General features: G+C 43.8%; 1 protein-coding gene across 1 annotated transcript in view; it reads right to left on the minus strand.

Moving 5' to 3' along the window:
• Nucleotides 1–715: 715 nt before the first annotated feature.
• LOC121863696 overlaps nt 716–21,464 on the minus strand; it is a 48,645-nt gene continuing 27,896 nt past the window's right edge. Inside the window, exons 2-3 of the mRNA XM_042362439.1 lie at nt 19,322–21,362; nt 716–5,303 (exon numbers count right to left, since the gene is read on the minus strand). Coding sequence (XP_042218373.1) covers nt 4,964–5,303; nt 19,322–21,362 — 2,381 coding nt within the window. The 3' untranslated portion in view covers nt 716–4,963. The remainder of the gene's footprint in view (nt 5,304–19,321; nt 21,363–21,464) is intronic.

Genomic DNA, 21,464 nt, shown 5'->3' on the forward strand with positions numbered 1-21,464 from the left:
GCTTGATGACGTCTATAGTTATTGTTTACGGCACCTAGTCATAGCGACCTCAACCCCGGGCAGTACAGTACAGCACAGTATATACACTACATTAGACTAGGCTAAGCTGCGGTACAACAAACTCCATTTTAAGCTTAAAAAGGCAGTTCAGAAACTTGTCTTTCTCTGGTTATTTTAGACTTCAAAAAACCATAACTTTTTTTATAGATAATTTACAGTTAATCTAATAATATATTTTTGGGGCTTAACAAGCTAGAGGGCTTAAACACTAGAAAACAATTGAGTAATTTTGTTTATTGCATCAGCAATAATGGCTGATGTCAACACCGGCGCGGTGGTTAACTACATGCCCACAGCGGCACCGCAGGAAGATCACCACAACCTGCGGCAGAAGGCGGCAAACACAACCTGCGGTGATAGTCACACCAGGGTCAACAAACGTCCTTGTTATATCAAATAAGCCAATATGTATTTATTTATTTGTTTCCCGGATGGCGCGCGCGCGCGCGTGTTGTCCCCTACAAAGAAAGTGGAGCGAGTGTGGACATCATAATCATTAACACACAAAAGAATTACAGTACAATAACATTATTAACCTGACAACGATGGTAGACAAACTTGGCACACGGGGGTGGCACTTGAGAGCATAGTTTCCGCCTTCACCAACAACAACAACATGACTGGCTGACTGCTGGGGCGGAAACCCGTATATATGTATTATTATTATTATTATTATTATTATTATTATTATTATTATTATTATTATTATTATTATATATATCGTTTATCTTAGAGATGTTATTGATGAGAGATGAACCACAGTGTTCACTTAAGCTCCGGTTACTTCAAGATGTCTCTCTCTGTCTCTCTGTGTCTTGGAGATGTCGTCCTTCAAGTTTCATCTCAAGGAAGATCTCTTTAAGACGTTTGCAATTAGCGCCTCTGGGAAGGCCTTTATCAGAATTTGCAATGAGAGTCAAGACAGTTGCAATTAGCGCCGGCGGGAAGGTGCAGGAGTCTGACATTTGAAGTCCTTTATCAAACCTCTCCTTAACACACAACACACCGCCGTCGACGTCACCACGTTTCAGGGAAGTTGCAATGAATGTTTATGGCGATGTACAGTATACTCTTGCAACATTTGGCCTGTGTTATATTTACACCTGGCCAACGAAACCTCAAGACGTGTGGGATCCGCGCCAAGGAGAACAAGAAACATCTCAATAAATGACCATTATCAAAATGCACTATAAGACACATCACACCTCGTCCCATATTTCAGGATTAAATTTTTTTTATTTTTTGCAATTAACAATCTATGCGAACGTGTAATATTGCAACAATAGGACCTGTATCAAAATTTGCAATAAGACACAAGAAAGCGCTATCCCACACTGGTAAATTCGTTGTAAACATGTCACCATCATAAGAAGAGTTAGAATATTGATATGCAATGTTTTGATATGTCTGGCGTGGCGTCCCTCAAGGGGGGGTAGTCGTGTCCTCCTTAGGCAGAAGAGAATGCAAACAACTCTCTCTCCCTCACTGTCTCCCAAGTACAACATTATAATACAAACCAAGTCAATATAATAGTTTCTCACGATCATAATTCTTCCCTTTTTTTATCAATCTGCTTAAATTTTTTTCTTCCCCATTCAGTGTGTCCAATTAGGTGATGTGAACAGCGACGAGATATAAACTTTATCGAGGAGGTTATATCGTTGATCTGGTAATACTTTTTCTCCATATGGTATAAAATATTTCAGTAAAATATAATATCTATTTTTTATGAATTTGATTTGAGTTACAAGTTTGATCAATGTGTTTACTTGTCGGAAAGATGACGATAATAATTAGTTTGTTCTCAAGAGTTTTGTAAATTACTTCTTCATACGGCATAGAATTGTAAGTATTGTTGCCTCCTACAAGTGCATAATAAGTGCACTTATGACCCTTGTTCCAGGTATTTGTAGTGTGTTGAATATTCTGTTTAATTTGTGTAAGTAATAATGATACGTAAATACAGTGTGTCGTTCTGATTGGCCCAGTAAACACCAATGAAAACAGTAACTATTGTCTGTGCTATTTTCTTGTGATGTTGATTGGTCGGCAGACTTCTGGTGAACACCGATCAAAACAGCAAACATTACCCGTCTGATATATCGTGTGGGATGTGATTGGCTATCTCAGTGAACATCAATATGAGCAAATGTTGTCCGTCCATGTAAAATTTATTTAAATATCTGGTAAGGCGGGAGTCTTTAAGGCGAACTCCAATCAAAACAGTCGATATTACTTCTCCAAATTCTATCAAGATTCTAATAGGTCGATCGTCTTCAACTATCCACCAATCACGGCGAAGGTAAACAAAACAACTTTCCCGCCATATTTTTTAAAACCCACTTTTTCTTGTAAATACAATAACTACTAAAAGATTTTGTTTATATATTTCGATAATATTAATTTTTCGGTTTATTCGTAAAAGTTTTCGTTGAATATTATATTTTTTTATATTACGAAATACCAAGTGAGTTAGAGTGTGTTTTGGTCTTGTGTGGAACTATCTTCTTTTTTTAAGGTGTGGCGGAGAGTTTGTTGTTGGTAAAGTGTCCACACGCGCTCATGTTGTTGGTATTACCTGGGACGTGTAGGAGGGCCCCAGCCAGTGAGTGCGTGTGTGAGTGCGTCGTGTGTGAGTGCGTCGTGAATGTGTTTGGGACGCATAAACGTGTCTGTATTACCTTTCCACTACAGGATATCTAGTTGACTTACATATGTGTACACCTGAACCACATGTGTACTTGACCCACATGTGTACCTGACCCACATATGTGTACCTGAACCACATGTGTACCTGACCGACATGTGTGCCTAAACCCACATAAGTGTAACTGACCCACACATGTGTACCTGACCTCAATAAGTGAAAAGTACCACACCTGACACCTGCATATATGTAAATAATATCACATGTACACACCTGCTGTCAATCTTAATTACAACAGGTATGGTTACATATATGTGGTCCTGACTTGGGTTATATGAGTCATCCTATAGATATAAACTTACATAGTTATATATTGTTATAAAGCCAGGCATTGTTATTATATACCGTTAACGGGGGTGTTGTGCCGTTAACAGAAAGGACCGTTAGTATTTTTTTTTCTGTTTGGTGTAAATTAATTGAATAACCAATTTTTTGTAGGAATAAATTTTGTGTTCATTAAATTTCTTGTCTGGGAAAAAGTCATGATAATAAGTTTTTATGAATAAATTGCGTGTGAATGTTTTATTTTTTTCCTGTTTGGAAATAAATTAATTGTATGACCAAATATTTTATATAATTTCTTCTTGATTAATTCCACATTTATTTTAATTAATAACCTTAGAATAAATTTATCAACTTTAGTAACTATTCAGCTTATTCTTTCCTCTGGCTCAGAATAAATTATGTTTATTGTAATTTCCTATAAATTTCTCAACTATAAATGTCTTTTAAAGAAATTAATTTACTTGGTATAAAATGTCAATATATATAAATGTATTCTATAAATTCCTATATTGGTTTTATAAAGTTTCATTCTTTTCAAAATTCCGTAAAAAAGAAAAAAATTCTTGTCCTAAAATATCATTAAATTTCGATGTTATTGAAAGATTTATTTACCAGGACTAAAATATCTTCACAATTAAATGTTTTTCAAAGTAATTTATCTGGTCTTAAAATGTTCTTAAAAATCTAATAATAAACCTTAACAAATTCTTCAACTCAAATCCGTCAAATCTCAATTTTTGTTCCACTGAGAAATATTTTATTTTTATTTTTAAATTATTTTTTTGTTTATGATTCAATTCCTGTGTTTACTTGTGCTCGTCTGTTGTCCGCCTGCAGTCTTGGAGCGGCGGGCATCGGGGTGGTTGGTCTTGGGGCAGGTATCGGGTCGGCTGATATCGGGGCGGCGAGTATCGGGTCGGCTGATATCGGGGCGGTGGTGAGTCTTGGTCTAGGCTGCTGCAGTTCCGAATATTTTTCCTTTGTCTTCTCGTCTTTTTTCTTCCCTGGAGCGCCGGCGGGAGGAAGAGCAGAGGGGGGAGGAGACGACAAGGAGAAGGGTGAGGAGAAGGTAGGAAGAGGAGGTTTAGGAGGAAGAGGGGTAGAGGAGGAGGAGGAGGAGGAGGAGGAGGAGGAGATAGATTGAGGAAGTTTAGGAGGAAGAGGGGTAGAGGAGGAGGAGGAGGAGGAAGAGGAAGATAGAAGAGGGATAATCGAGGAAGATAAGGAAACGGAGGACTGAACAGGTGTAGTAGGAGGAGGAGGAGAAGAGAAGGAAGCGCAATACGGAGGACACTTATGAGAAGAAGAAGAAGGAAGAGGTAGAAGAAGAGGAGATGGCGAAGAAAAAGAAGAAGTGGAAGAGGAATTTGCCGATAAAGAGGACATAGAAGGAGTGGTAGACAGCCAAGGGGAAGAATAAAGATGGAAATTAATTAAAGAAGAGTCAATAACCAAAGAAGGATGAGAGAAAGGGAGACAAGAAGAGGAAGAAGAAGAAGTAGAAGAGGAAGAAGTGATAAGAGGGATAATGGAAGAGGTATTGAAGGGGATTAAAGCAGAAGACGTGACAAGAAATGATGAAAATCTAGATGACGAAGAAGAGGAAGAAGAAGAGGGAGAATAAGAAGAAATAGCGAAGGAAGTAGAAGAAGACGAAGAAGAAGAAGGAGGAGGAGAAGACATTGTTAAAGAAGATAGACGATTGAAAATAGACGATACAATAGAAGAAGAAGAGAAGAAAGAAGAGGAGGAGGAACCACCAATAACAGCAGGAATAGACGAAGAATAAGAAGAGGAGAAGGAGGAAGAAGAAGCATCAGCAACAGTTGAAGGCACGGAACAAGCAACAGAAGAAGAAGAGGAAGAGGAATAAGTCGATGATTCATGAGACACAGTTATTGAGGAAGATGGTCAGGTAAGTGTCAAATTCTCCAAGGAAAGAGAACGTCTTTTCAGCCATCTTGGTTTACTCTTTTTCCTACTTGGTATCTTCTTCTTCTCCTCTTCTCCTCTTCCTCTTTCTCCTCCATCCTCCTCTTCTACCCCTACCCCCCTATGGGCTTCCTCCGTCGGCCCCGTCAGGTTGTGGAGTAATTCGTGAACGGCGTGAGACAGTCGTGGTGTGTGAGGGTGGACGAGAGGTCGGAGCGCTCGACCCACCACGAAGGACGGGCGGAGGTTCGATCCCCGGGCTATGTGGCGCTGGTAGGAGATATCTGGGAGGCAAGCTTCAAGACAGCCTTCTGGTGCTCTGGGGGGAGAGAGATAGAGAGATAATGGTGAGTCTCTTGAGTTTTATGAGAGAGATAATGGTGAGTCTCTTGAGCTTTATGAGAGAGATAATGGTGAGTCTCTTGAGCTTTATGAGAGAGATAATGGTGAGTCTCTTGAGCTTTATGAGAGAGATAATGGTGAGTCTCTTGAGTTTTATAGGAGATAATGGTGAGTCTCCTGATTTTATGAGAGAGATAATGGTGAGTCTCTTGAGCTTTATGAGAGAGATAATGGTGAGGTCTCTTAAGCTTTATAAGAGAGATAATGGGTGAATCTCTTGAGTTTTTATAGAGAGAGAGGCCATGATAACAACAAGTAGGGTTATGATAGCCTAACCTAACCCTAGCTTCTACTTAAACCAATCAATAGTGCCACTATTAGTTTAATACTATGACACTGGCCAATCAGCATTAAGGACGTTGAAATTTTGACCAATCAGCATAAAGAGAAACTTATGTCCCAGTTCAGTTGACAGTCCACCTAATCTGGTCAGTCTATCCCAGCCTCTAAACCGCTAAAAAATATTGTACTAATAGCAGCACCATCGGACATTTGGACATGTCGATCAGAAGTCAATGTCATCAAATTTTAGACCAATCAGCGTAAAGATAGGGTTTAAATTCTCAAACGTTCGTAAATTGTATATATTAAGTCACCATAACAGAGCCTTCAGTAACAGCCCAAGCCAACCTAGTAACAGCCAAGCCTTCCTGTAGCCCAAAGACCTTCAGTAACATTCAGAATAACAGTAACCTATCGGAGCAACCAGCCCAGGACCTTGACAACCAGAGCCTTCAGTAACAACCCAGAGCTCAGTAACATCCCAGGCCTTCAGCCAACGCCCAGAGCCTTCAGCCAGCTGCAGAGCCTTCAGTAACAAACTTAAGAGCCTTCAGTAACAACCCAGAGCAACTAGTGCAATAGAGCCTTCAGTAACAGCCCAAACCTTCAATAACAGCCAGAGCCTTCAAAGTAACAAGAAACCTTCAGTAACAACCAGAGCCCCATTAACATTCAAACCTTGTTGGTAACAGCCAGAGCAATACAAAATATCGCTTGTTGAAGCAACCCTGATAACCAACCCAGACTGCTCGGTGATAACATTGGAGCCCTTCGGTAACATTGGGCCATTAACAATGAGGCAATAATGTATTGAGCCTTCAGTGGCCCAAATATACAATTGACCTTGGTAACAACTGAGCCTTCAGTAACAGCCAGAGCCTTCGGTAACAATTAAGGCCTCTGATAACAACCCGACCTTCAGTAACGACCCAGAGCAACTAGCGGTAACAACGAGGCAACTAATCTTCAATGAGGCGGCTGATGACATTGAGCCTTCAGTAACAACCCAAAACCTTCTGATGACAATTGAGCCTCGGTGACTTAATGGAGCAACTGATGTTTTGACCGGAGCCTTCGGTAACAACCGGAATGACTACAGTAACATTAGAGCCTCGGTAACAACAGACCTTCGGTAACAATTAGACCTTCGATATTGGAGCCTTCAAGTGTTGACGGAGCTATTCGGTAACAGCCAAGAACCAATCAGAATTGACTAACATTGACATTCAACATTGAGAATGACTGATATTGGAATAACAAGTATTAGAGGCAACTTCAGTAACAATAACTAATGGCAATAACAATGAAACCTTCAATGCTGTTAAATATTAAATAACAATGAGCCTTCAATAAACAACCCAAAACCTTCGGTAACAATGAGCAGCTTCAGTAACAACCAGAGCAGCTATTGCTGACCCCAGACATTCGTGTGACATTGACTATTCCAGTAACAATGGAGGCAACTAGTAACAATGATATTCAGTAACAACCCAGAATGATATTGGAATTATTATTCAACCATTAAGAGCCTTCATTTATAGCTCAGGGTTTCAGGCAACTTACCCCAAATAATTGTGTGAGGCGATTTGAGATTTGTTAAAGGGTATTAAGAAACTGAATTTACAGAGGATCTTTGAGGTTATTGAGAACGATTTTTATGATATTGAGAGAGAGAGAGAGAGAGGGCTGACTATAATTATTGATTTTATTTTATTGTTTTATTGTGTATTCATTTTATACCACGCTGGCCACACCACGGAATATAACTTCACACACACACACACCACAGCCACCAGCCCTGCTCCTTCTACGAATGGGCTCCGTTTTTATGTAATTGTGTTCTGTCTCTCGGCGACTACTGGGCATCAACAAGGAAATCAGAATTACAACATTAAACTCTCAATTGACTCCTCCCAGGAGTGTTGTGTATTACCCAGGGGGGTGTTGTTGGAGTTAACTTGTGGGCTAGTGGTAGAAGGAGTAGCTACGTTCTCCTCCTCCACCGTATTTATCTTTCTCCACCACTTATGTAATATCACTACCCTCTTTCAGTAACCCTCCACCGTACCTCCCCCAATGTCTCCTAAACTCTCCCACCACACTCACCATCACCTCTTCTCTCTGTCTCCCCTCTCACCTGCCTGCTCTCCACCACACTCCTGTCCTCTCCACCACCTCTCACCACCACATCTCCACCACCACCACTCTCCACCTACCTCTCCACCATCTCCTCTACCACACCCTCCCCACCACACTCTCACCACACACCAACCCTACAATAACTTCACTTTCCGGTTAAATTCCATCAACATAAACCTTGTAACAAAAAACTAATTTTACCTGAACTATTTAAGTAAGACCCTCAACTGCCATATAATTTAACTTTACCCTACTCTCATATGTAATTCTCAGCTCGTTGCGTGGGTTAGAGTTGGGTTGTGGGACAGTAATCGAGATTAAATTCGTTGGAGACCCAGATAAGTTAATTGGGTTGATTGGGTTGGGTTGGGTTAGGATTTAGAGTTAGCGTTAGGTTGGGTTAGATTCAGGATTTAACATTAGATTAGATTAGAGTTAAGTTAACATCTTTAATTAGCATTAGTTTAGGTGAGCTATGTTGGTATTGAGTTAGGTTGGCTTGTCATTTACATTTAGATTGGTTCACATTATTAGCATTGGTTAGGTAAGGTTAAAGCAACATTGGGTTAGATTAGTCACGTATCTTATTAGGATTTAAGTTGATTAAACTAACAAATGCGGTTTAGTTCTATAATTATGTTAGTATTACGTTAGATTAGGTTAGATTATGTTATCGTGTCGGAACAAAAAATAATTATTTGTGTTGTATAAACCTAATTTAACGGTGGTTACAATGAATTATAGACGTTATGATCTATTTGTTGTATTGTGTTCACTGCACTATTTTATATTTTTAATGTTGTGTGTGCTTTCATTCTCTCTCTCTCTCTCTCTCTCTCTCTCTCTCTCTCTCTCTCTCTCTCTCTCATATGATATCAATTAACACACAAGGTAACACAATATCACACTACTATATCTAATACTCAAGGCTTATATATTAAATCAACTCTTATTAAGCTATTTCATACATTCCTCTATACAGTTATATGTCTTTATAAGTTTATACCTGTTATATACTTCAGATTAAAATATATAGGTACTATACATTAACAATAGTTTGTTTCTTGGTTGTTTATGCATAATTATCTATATATAGCAAGTATGTGTGTGTGTGTAAAATGTGTGTGTAAGTGTGTGTGTGTGTGTGTGTGTGTAAGTGTGTGTGTGTGTGTGTGTGAAAATAATAAGGGGTGAGTCAGCATTCAGTTCTGTAATTTCAATTAGTTACTTCCACTCACTGTGTAACAACCGAACTGATATTTAGCCAGATATAATTCTGTTGTAGAGAGTTGGATGAGGATGTGTCTGGTTAGTAGTGGTGGTAGCTGGCGGCCGGCCATTCATAGCTCCTTGTTTATGATGTGGGAGGCAATCTTGCCAACGTCGGTATTAACGAGAGGTTATTAATATATCAAAAATCCTCTTGTGGGCATCTGTGTTTGGTGGGTGAGGTGAGGTGAGAGGTGAGGGAGAGGTGAGGTGAGGGAGAGGTGGGGGAGAGTGAGGAGGTGTGGGGGTGGGAGTGGGGTGAGGTGAGGTGAGGTGAGGTGAGGTGAGGTGGGGAGAGGTGAGGAGAGGTGGGGGAGGTGAGGAGGTGAGGTGAGGAGAGGTGAGGTGTGAGGTGAGGTGAGAGTGGGGGAGGAGGTGGGAGGTGAGGGAGGAGGTGGGGGAGGTGAGGAAGAGGTGAGGAGATTGAGGGAGGTGAGGGAGAGAGATTGAGGTGAGGAGAGGTGAGAGGAGGTGAGGGAGGGTGAGAAGAGGTGGGGAGGGTGAGGTGAGGTGAGGAAGAGAGGTGGGAGAGAGGTGGGGGAGGGTGGGGGGAGAGGTGGGGAGGGTGGGGGGGGGGTGGGGAGGTGGGGGAGAGAGGTGGGGAGAGAGTGGGAGGTTGGGGAACCAGTGAGAGGAGGTAGGTTAAGGTGGGTGGAGTGGTGGGGGAGGAGATGGGGTGAGGGGAGGAGAGATCAGGGGTGAGGGAGTAGAGAGATGGTGGGGGAGGAGATGGGGTGGGGGGGGGAGGTGGGGGAGGTGTGAGGGGGGAGAGTGGGAGGAGGTCCAGGAGAGAGGTGGGTGTGAAGGAGGTGGAAGGAGCCATGGCCTATTTGGCCTAAATCTAACCTAACACAAACAAGCTTCCAAAATAAAAACAAGCCAGGACTACTACAGCTTAGCCCTGCCTGCAACCCTGCCCAGCCCCTGCCTACCTGCCCCTACCCAGCAACCTTCCCCTACCTACCTACCCTACCCACCTACCTACACCCTCCTACCCCTACCTTAACCCCTCCCCCCCTGCCTACCCAGCTTCACCCCCTACCCCTTCCTTACCATGGCAAAACCTAAGATAACTAAACCAGATACATGTGTGCCTTGGTCTGTGACCTGGACTGTTGCCTTGACATGGAGCTGGACCCCAGGCGATAAAAATACTACCGACATGCATTACCGATAGCTGTAAGGGGTCACAGGTCATGGGATTACAAGTGTGGTAGTGTCCGTCTTATAGGGTTTGTGGTTGTGTGTCTTTGCTGCTGGATGTGGAGAGAGAGCAGTATGGAAATATACAGTTGGAACATAAGGGACGAACCCTTAAAACGTCTTTAAACTTCTGAATTACATGAAGGAGAGAAGATATGGAGGGAGGAGGAGGAGAAGAAAGAAGAAGAAGGGGAGGAGAGAAAGAAGAAGAAAGAAGAAAGGAGGTGGAGGGATGATGGATAGAATGAAAACTTTGAGTGTTCAGACTGGAAGATTAAGCTGATCCTGAACTATTGTGAGAATGGGAAGATTTTTTTTAGGAGAGAGAGGTGTGAAAAAAGTATTTATATTTATAATTCATGCTGAAGACAATTTGTGAGGATGATGGATGTATAATTCATGTGATATAATTATACCCCTGATTGGATGTTAGTGATCAGTGATTATTCATTTGATGTGTTGGAATAATTGATGTGACAATAATAGATGACGTGGGATTTGTTGTTGTTTATGGTGGCATGTACCAGATGACGCATTAACTGTGTTATTGTTTATCAGTGACGTAACAGATGACACGTGGCTTTGTTATTTTATCAGTTAACGTAACAGATGACACGTGGGTTTTATTATTGTTTATCAATTAATGACGTATTTAGATGACGTGGGTTTGTTATTGTTTATCGGTGTGACGTCTTTAATTCGGCCTGTTGGAGGCGCCTGCTGCCTTCCTCTCATCCTTCCTCTCTCTTGCCTCCTTCCTCTCATCTTCCTCCATCTTTTCTCATCCTTCCCTTCCATCTTCCATCCTCTTTCCTCCTCCCTCTCTCCTCTCATCAGCAATGTTGGGCCTTTAGAATCGTGTCTTTCTCAAGCGACATCTCTCTCTCCTTGCTCCTTTCTTTTTCCTCTCTGCCCCCTTCTCCCTTGCCTCTCTCTCCCCATCCCCTCTTTTCCCTCCCAGCTTCATCCCCTCCCCATCATCCCCTACACACACACACACACACCTTCCTCCCCCACCACCCCACCCCCTCCCCACCTCCTCCTCCCCCCACCTCCCACACCATCCACACCTCCCCTTGCCTCCCCCCCCTCCTCCCACCCCCTCCCCCCACACCCCTCCTCCTCACCTCCCCTCCCACCCACCATCCTCCCCCCCTCCCCACACACACCCCTCCTCCCTCCTCCCAGCTCACATCAGTATCGAGCCTGGGGATAAATCAGGCCCCATCTATGCACAATGTTGGGACTTAACCGTGATGGATGTCCCCCTCCCTCTTCTCTCCCTCCCTCTCCCTCCTCCCTCCTCCCTCCCCCTCCTCCTCGGATCCCTCTTCTCCTCCCTCTCCCCTCGCTCCTCCCCCCTCCCCGGATCCCTCCCCTCTCCCCTCACCTCCCCCTCCCCGGATCCTTCCCTACCTCCCTCCCCCTCCCCAGTACTCGCTCCCCTCTCCTACCCACCCCCCCTCCTCTTCCCCCTCTTTCCCTACCCCTCTCCTCCCTCTCTACCCCCCTCCTCCTCTCCCCCCCTCCTCTCCCCCTCCTCCCTCCCTCCCCTCTCCTCTCCAGTTCTCCTCTCTCATTAGGTCTTCCTCCCTCCTCCTCTTCCTCCTTCTCCTCTTCCTATACCCAAATAAACAGCCCCCGAAGCAAACAAAAGGACAAACAAACAAACAGGAAATACAAACCAAACAAGGAGGAAAAAGAGATAAACAACGAAACTCCAAGCATGAGATAAACAAGGAACAAACAAACAAACAAGGAACAAAAAACAGGGAAGAAATAACAAGGAATAAACAACAAACAAACGAACAAACAAACAAAACAAACAAAGGGGAAAGAAGGAAGGAAGGAACAAGGAAGGAAACAAGGAGGAAGGAAGGAAACAGGGGAGGAAACAAGGGAGCCATTTAGTGGTTATGGGTAAAGAATGGCGCCTCTCTCTGTTCGATTGTTACCCCTCCCCCCCCCCCCCCCTCTCTCTCTCTCTCCCTCTCCCTCTCTCTCTCTCCCCTCCTTTATTAATGTTTCCATCTGGTTCCCATTTCATTGTTACTCTCACCCTTGTTAGTCTGTGTGTCGTCTAGTTACATTTAATTCATGATTATTTTAGTTAATTAAGTAGTTCTATTTAATTGGTCTTCCTTATAATTAAATTCTGACTCAAAAGTAATTTATTTTTTCTGATTAATTTTTTTATTAATTTTCATCTTTTTAATTTATTATATTTTAGTCAAATTATTATAGTTTTAATTATTTTTTCTTCATTATAATTAAATTTAACTCATAAAAACTAATTATTATCTTTTCTGGTTAAAATTTCGTGTTTTTTAATTTATTTTAATAATTTTTATCATAATTTTAACCTTTATCGAAGTTTCCCCTCTAGAGATCTATTTTATTTTTCTCTACAGGATGGACGACGACGATCACCACAAACATCTGTCATAATCGTAATCCACCTCCACGTCACTTCCCCCGTTCGTCTGGCTAAATCCCCAGGCGATTGAGGGAGATTTATAGATTAATCCTACCTCTATGTCCTCCTAAGGTAGAGGGGAGGGGAGGGGGATTTTGTCGGTGAAATCCCCCCTTCCCTCCCCAGAAAAATAAAAACATTACGTGACACAATTTTTTTTTACAGGATTAATGTTTTTTTTTCCTTAAGTTTGGAATCAAAATGAGTTAACAAATATAGTTCGTGTTTGTTTGCTTGTTTGAGGGATAAGATAAACAACTCGTGAAGTCAATGTTGTTTGGCGGGAAGGTAAACAATATGGTAATGAAATGAGATGCTGGAGTTGTATGACTATGTGAAAGACACACACACACACACACACACACACACACACACAAACTTACCTCTGGTTCTTGGTTTTTTTGGAGAGGCAAACAATCTACTCCTCTGGCTTTGTTTACCCCCCATTTGTTTGCTCTTGGTCTTAACACACCACGATATTGTTTGCTTTATGGGTAAAGCAAGAATCTCAGCCCCAAGACACGTTGTTTTCTTAGTTGCTTGCGCGAGGAAAAGACAAACAAGGAAAACACACACCACTGAATTTACTGTTTGCATTGCAGTAATCAAACAATCTTAACCCCCAAGACGTGATTTCTGAGTTTGTTTGCATTTAGTTAAAGGAAAAAACTGACACGCCTCGGGATTGTTTGCTTTATAGGATAGCAAACAACCTAGGCTCTTGCACCATGTTGAGGAAATCCTGAGAACGAGCCGGTAGTGTTGATTCAAACTGTGTGTGTAGCCTGAGGGGGGGTGGAAACAGAACGCTGGTGTCGGTATCTTTGTATGCAGACAGATCTAGACTGACAAATGTTCATATATCCCAGCCTCCATTTATACATATACATATCTCCCACACACTATATCCAACCTCTCCCCACCACACATATTCTACACATCCCAACACACTACACATCCCAACACATCTCTCTCCACATACTACACATCCCCATTCCTCGTCCAACACCCCTTACACCCCCATCCTCAACTTACACATTTCAATCTCGCCACAAAATTTTTCTCATTCTTGTCTCGTCATCATATTTTACCTGATGTGAAGCAGCGGCATTGGTGGTGGTGGTGAATGATCGAATTAGTTATACTCTCTCTCTCTCTCACTCTCTCTCTCTCTCTCTCTCACTCTCTCTCTCTCTCTCTCTCTCACAGGAACTCCTAGCGGGGTCTCAGTACTGCTCTAAGATTCTCTAAGTTGGGAAATTTCAGCCCAAAATAGGGAAGGAATAGGATTTATTTCTCCCTTCCTCCCTCCTTTCTCCCTATCTCTCTCCTCCTAACCCCATCCAACCCTTCCTCCCTCCACCCCTCCCTCCTCCTTACTCCTCCTTACTCCTCCCCTTCCTTCCTTCCTTCTCCTCCTCTTCGCGGTTCGACTCAGGTTTCGAGACGATTCAGAATACCTCTTTAACACATCCAGTTACTCGTATCAACCCGTCAGCGTATACCCAATTCCCTATCTTTCTGCTGACCTATTCATCCCCTACGGGCCACTAAAATAAAGGACAAATAGGCACATCAAATTGAGAGGTAGATGTCATTTGGGGGGGGGGATGGGGGGGAGGTTCGAATCCTAATACCGAGACGATTCGAGACTTCACTAATAGATGCAATTAGTCGCAGTTGTCCATTCAGCTGATTTTTCTTAACCAATTTTTGCTGACGGCTGATTTGTAAGAGATTGATAGCCAAGGACACGAACAAGGACGGTGGAGGGTCACAACGGACGTGGGGGGGCGGGGGTTAAGACCAGCCACCGGGGGAACGGACATTAGGTAAAGGAACGGACGTGTTAAATGAACGGACATCAGGAGTAAGTCTTTTAGGTTAATGAACAAATATATCACAAGAGAGGTGTGCTGTATGGGGCCTATCAGAACTGGGGTCTATCAGAACTGGGGTCTATGAGGACTGGGGTCTATTAGGACTGGGGTCTATGAGGACTGGGGTCTATTAGAACTGGGTTCCCCATTAGGACTGGGGTCTATGAGACTGGGGTCTATCAGGAACTGGGGTCCATGAGGACTGGGGCCTGCGGAGGACTGGGGTCTATTAGGACTGGGGTCTATTAACACTACTATTAGTAGTGGGGTCATTATAACTTGGGGCTGCAGAGTGAAGCATGGAGTAACTTAATGACGGTGGAGAGAGAGAGAGAGAGAGAGAGAGAGAGAGAGAGAGAGAGAGAGGTACATTCAAAATACACTCCACCATTCACCGTCTGCTAATGCACCACGAAATCATGGAAGGTATTGGAGGAGGAGGAGGAGGGGGAGGAGGAGGGGGGAGGAGGAGGGGGAGGAGGAGGGGGGAGGAGGAGGGGGGGAGGGGAGGGGAGGTTGGAGGAGGAGGGAACCGAGACAAGGTCCAAATGGTATTACGTCGTTCAACAACTATTGTATCGTATTGAGTAGTGGTGGTAGGGGTGGTAGGGGTGGTGGGGATGGCAGTAGGGGTAGGGGCAGTAGGGGTGGTGGTAGGGGTAATGGTGGGTGGGGATGGTGGTAGGGGCAGTAGGGGTGGTGGTAGGGTGGTAATGGTGGTGGGGATGGTAGGGTGGTAGTAGGGGTGGTACGGCAGGGGGATGGTAGTAGGGGCAGGGGCAGTAGGGTAGTAGGGTAGGTAGGGTGGTAATGGTGGGGATGGTAGGGTAGGTGGTAATGGTAGTAGTGTAGGTTAGAATCAGGTGGTAGGGTCACAGATGAAATTAGGTCAGGGGGTGGAAGATGTCAGAGGTAACTGGACCTTGTTAATAGGTTATGGAGGAGGGGAGGGGAGGGGAGGGGAGGGGAGGAGGAGGGGAGGGGAGGGAGGGAGGGAGGAGGAGGAAGAAGATGGAGGAGGGGGAGGGAGGGGAGGAGGGGAGGAGGGGGAGGGGGAGGAGGAGGAAGAAGATTATGGAGGAGGGGGAGGAGGAGGAGGAGGAAGAAGATGGCGATAAGAGATAAAGCAGCATACATAATAATCGCTCTTATATACATAAATAAATAAATGTATATATGTATACTTATTTCCATTAACACACACACAGTCACAAACACACACGACCCCAACACAAACAATATCAACAAACAAGTACACACAACCTCACACAACAACAACATCAACAATAATAATAATAATAATAATAATAATAATAATAATAATAATAATAACAACATTAACAACAACAACAACAACAACAAATGAGAGACCAATTCCTCACCTTCACAAAAACATTCATTAATACAACCAGTTCATAACTCAGGTGCTAATAACTTTACCTGTGTCTTGTTAATTAGATCGTGAGGTGAAGAACTGGTGTGACCTACCTGAGATGGTGGTCATGCTTACTACTACTGCTACCACCAACACCACTATCCACCACTACCACTCACTTCATCATCATCATCATCATCATCATCATCATCATCATCATCATCACCATCATCATCATCATCATCATCATCACCATCATCATCATCATCATCATCACTGTTAAAGGTCTTGGTAATAACTCGGGTTTGGGAGAAGCCATTTCATCCTGGCTGTCTGTCTGTCTGTCTGTCTGTTGAGCTGTCTGTCTGTCTGTCTGTCTGTCTGTCTGTTGAGCTGTCTGCCTGTCTGTCTGTTGAGCTGTCTGCCTGTCTGTTGAGCTGGGTCTGCCCGTCTGTCTGTTGAGCTGTCTGCCTGTCTGTCTGTCTGTCTGTCTGTCTGTCTGTTGAGCTGTCTGTCTGTCTGTCTGTTGAGCTGTCTGCCTGTCTGTCTGTTAGTCTATTAACCTGTCTATCCACCTGACAGCCACCTCCCTGAACTCGATAATAGACTGAGTTAGTGTTTAAGACTGAAGGTTGAGGCGTCTTGGTTCAGTCTTACGATGATGTGGATATGTGGGTATGTGGATATGTGGGTATGTGGGTATGTGAGTAAGTGGATATGTGGGTATGTGGGTATGTGGGTAAGTGGGTAAGTGGATATGTGGGTATGTGGGTATGTGGGTAAGTGGGTATGTGGATATGTGGGCATGTGGGTATGTGGGTAAGTGGGTGTATGGGTAAATGTGTGTATGGGTAAATGTGGGTGAGCATCTTAGTCTAGGTAAGGCGTGAGTCAAAGTGGTTTCTGAGATGGATATAGTTGGATAGAGATGGATGAAGTGGATAGAAATGGATGGAGATGATATTAAGGAGGATAAGTGGATGAGATGGATGGATCTAGATTATGATGGATGGATAATTGAACGAGGATGTATGAATTGGATGCATAAATGGATGGCTGTGGATGTATATGATATTGAGATGGATGCGGTGGATGAGAAAGATGGATGACAGCAGCGTGAGAAGTTTTACTCCGTGCACCAGGTGAGAACTGCGCTAATGAGCCCCGTTCATCACCCCAGGTATTAAATCCACACTCACACACACACACACACACACACATACACACACACACACACACACACACCCTAATTCATTGCTCGGCCTCATTTACATCGCCATTAAACCATCATTTACATCAACGTAAAACGGGTATTTTTTTTTTACATTTACACCTAACCTAACCTAACCTGCTGATTGGTTAAGGTATAAACAAGCTAAACGTTGATTGGCTTAGGTGTTTAAACTATTACCAGTTATAGGCTGCGTCACAGTCTTCATATGAAAGCTCGATGCTGATTGGTTGATAACATATTGAGTGAGGCCTTTGGTGCGTTGGAGCGGGTTCGTAAGGTCGACGTTGATTGGTTAATGTTATATGCTCTTTCGTTCCCGCCATTATGTTTTTTGGCGGGAAAATTAACCGCAACAACAAGTGGTTATTACACACACACACACACACACACACACACACCTTTACCATAAGCTACTTGATCGGGTTAGGTTAGGTTAGGCTTAAACTACTACTGGAGAGAGAGAGAGAGAGAGAGAGAGAGAGATAAGGAAGTAGTTAGGTAGGCAGTAAGGATGAAGGCAAGTCGGGAGGAATGGAAGGAAGGAAGGAAGGAAGGAGGAGAGAGGACAGGGGGGTAGGTCAAACAAGGTTACAGCGGGTCAGGTTAACTGGGGGTCAGATTATTGTGTTTATTATGACGGTGTGAGGGTGTTATGTCTTATGATTTTCTTATGTACCCTCTCTGTCTGTCTGTCCTCTCCTAATACTGTTACGAATATCTACAATAATAATAATCATATTATTCATAATAATAATAAAAATATTAATAATAATAATAATAATAATAATAATAATAATAATAATAATAATAATAATAATAATAATAATAATTTTTATAATAATAATAGTAATAATAATAATAATAATAATTTTTATAATAATAATAATAATAGTAATAATAATAATAATAATTTTTATAATAATAATAATAATGATAATAATAATAATAATAATCATATTAATAGTAATAATAATAATAATAATTTTTATAATAATGATAATAATAATAATAATAATCATATTATTCATAATAATAATAATAATAATTTTTATAATAATGATAATAATAATAATAATAATAATCATATTCATAATAATAATAAAATTATTTATAATAATAATAATAATAGTAATAATAATAATAATTTTTATAATAATAATAATAATAATAATAATAATAATAATCATATTATTTATAATAATAATAAAAATATTTATAATAATAATAATAATAATAATAATAATAATAATAATAATAATAATACCACTAGAGGGAGTAAGTGAAACATGGGTGGTGATGTCCGTAGAGTTTTCTAACTTGGACGACACGCTTACTACAGTACTAGTAATATTTCTTCTACTTTATTTTTTATTAAAAAACGTGGCCTCCAGCCTCTCCCAATAGCCACACCTTCGCCGCCATTTTATTACCTTAATATTAAATATCCTAATACATAAGTAGCTATCCTATCTGTGTTGAGTTAGTTGAGCCTCAGATCTATGCGGCATTCAGTGACTGATGGGGAGATTACGTTTGTTTGGTCGAACTTCTCTCTCTCTCTCTCTCTCTCTGTCTGTCTGTCTCTTTGCCTCTTTATCTCACTCTCTCTCTCTTCCTCTCTCACTCCCCTCCATATCTCTCTCTCCCTCTATCCCTCTCTCCCCCCCCTCCCTCTCCCCCTCTCACTCACTCTCTCTCACTATAGAGGAAGGAATTGGTCTGTCTTTTGAAGTTTTCTTCAACGTTCTCTAAGTCAATGAGTTTCACCTGACGTCCCAGTGGTTGACAGAGAGATTTACTTTCTCTCTCTGTCGCTCTATGTGTCTGTCTGTCTGTCTGTCTGTCTGTGTTTGTTTCTGTATCTCTCTGTATATGTCTCTTATCTCTGTCTGTTTATCTTTCTGTCTGTAGGTTATAGTATATAAAATATAGCATGAAGAGTATAGCCTAAAGTAGCTATGGCAAGGCATATTATGAAGAGATTAAAACTATCACATCTGGGTATAGCATTAAGGTAATTACTGTACGACCATTAGTCAGGAGGTACTACACAGGTGAGCAGGTCGTCGGTACTTACACTATCTCTTCTACATCGTCGTCCAGCTGGTCGTTGTGGTCGTCTGGGTGTAGTGGTCGTGGTGGCGGGGAGGCTAGACGACCCCTGAGGGAACACCAACACAGCATCACCGTCACCAGCACGAAGGCCACCAAGTTGACGAGTGAGGTGAGGAAGACCACCACCACCACGTCGTTGGTACTGTAGCAGCCACTGGGGGAGTCTGTGGTGCTGAGGGACGAGTGAGCACGTCTGAGGCCCTGCTGGATAGGGAGGGACGAAGGGTAGAACACGTCATCTGAGGCTGTTGGTAACAGTGTGTGTAGGTTCACGTCCTCGGTTGAGTCGTCACTTGGCACGTCGTTTGGTTTGGGTGATGGCTGTAAGGTTGCCACGTCCTCGTGCTCGTCCTCGTCCTTGCTGCTGCTGTGCCCGGAGGTAGTATCAGGAGCACCGCCCCGCCCAGACCGTAAATCGGTGGCGGCCTTCCCCGGGGAGACGTGAGGGAAAGGATGTGGGGCGGAGAGCTGTAGGGGCGGCCCAGACCCCACCACCCGCAAGGCCCCGTTTGTCTCCTCCCTCCGCCCCTCACCGCTTCCGACCTTCTCAGTTTTCACACCTTCCTCTGGTCGATTATTCTCCACCTGTCTCGCTGATAGATTCTCCGAGGTGGGGAGAGACTCAGAGATGCTGTTGTCATGTTTTTCTGGGCTATGATTCACCGTCAACGGGCCCATCATGAGCTTCGGGTCGGCGTAATGCTCTGAATTTTTAAGCGCGGTCCCCGGGTTCATCTGTGATGGGTGGCGCGCCCCACTGCCAAGTTTTATCGCCTGACGCTTGTTGGATTCCGAGGGATCACGTCTGGAATCCTGAGGCTTTTGTGTGACGTTAGGAAGAAGGTTGCCAGCTTTGGTGGCCAGGGAGGGGGCCGCGTGGTGGTGGAGGTCGTCTGCCGCAGTCGTCACCTCGTCCGCCTGCATTATGGAAGCGTTGACCACAGCTTTATGGCCCCAGCTGTGGTCCTCTGGGGTCCTCAGGGTACTGCTGCCCTCCCCAGACACTCTTGGACCCTGTCGGTAATTCACATCATTGGTGGTGTTAGTGAGCAAGGACACGACGGTATGGTGGGTCGTCGGGGCGCCCTGGGAGTCATTGGTAAGGTGAGAGGTCGTGGTCAGGGCCCCGGGCGTCCCAGGAGCCGAGGGGCCGGGAGGCGAGGGACTGAGGGCCATATTGGGGTCACTGAGAGAAGGCATCGAAGGTTTCTTATGTTTTTGTGGTCCCTCACCTTCACCCTCACCTTCACCCTCACCCTTAACCTCACCTTCACCCTCACCCTTACCCACACGCGGCCAGAATCCTGATGGCTGGTTAAGCTGGACCATATTTTCAGTAGTGGCTTTATCGTCCACTGCCCAGAGGTATGACGGAGCCTGGCTGTGGCTGTGGTGTTGTGTTGCCTCAAACGTTCTCTTGCCCTGAGCCTCCTGAAGGACGCTGCCGAAGCTGAGGTCTGAGTCCGGTAGCAGTAGCTCACTGTTCTCCTTCTCTCGTCTCCTCTTACCGTGGCGGACTCTGTGTCGCCTACGGTGCCCCCTGCCACGCCCGCTCCTGCTCCTCTTCTCTTCCATCCTACTCCATTTGGAGGAGTAAGGGAGAGGGAGGAGGAGGAAGTCGTCTTCTAGTTCTTGGTCGTGAAGGCCTTCCCCCGCCAGGTCCCCGAGGTGCTCTGGGAAGGGCTCAAAGTCCGGCAGCAAGTCCCGTGTTTTTCTCTTGCTTCTCGCGTACTGTGGCGTCGAGACAACCTGAGTGTAAGAGTTGTTTCCCTTCTTCTTGGTGACGGTCGTCTGTGTGTCTTCGTTTCTCTCCTCCTGGGGTTGACCTTCCTGGCCTCCAGCTCGAGGTGTCCCAGGGGCGTCATGGAGCCCCCGGGACGTGGCTGATGGGCGAGGAAGATCTAGATGGGGGCGTGAGTGTCGGGGGAAGACCTGTCCTCTGGTGACCTCTCCGTCAGGCAGTATAGGAGGAAGCAGACCCAAGCGTCCAGCAGCCGGACCGTCTGCAACCAAGAGAGAAATTGTTGTCAGTAGACCATAATGTAAAGACTTGGCTGATGACCAGACAACCGGAAAAACATTTTGTCAGAACCAATTGTTGTCAG

This window comes from Homarus americanus, unplaced genomic scaffold (assembly GCF_018991925.1).
Source record: "Homarus americanus isolate GMGI-L3 unplaced genomic scaffold, GMGI_Hamer_2.0 scaffold40248, whole genome shotgun sequence".
Lineage (NCBI taxonomy): Eukaryota > Metazoa > Arthropoda > Malacostraca > Decapoda > Nephropidae > Homarus > Homarus americanus.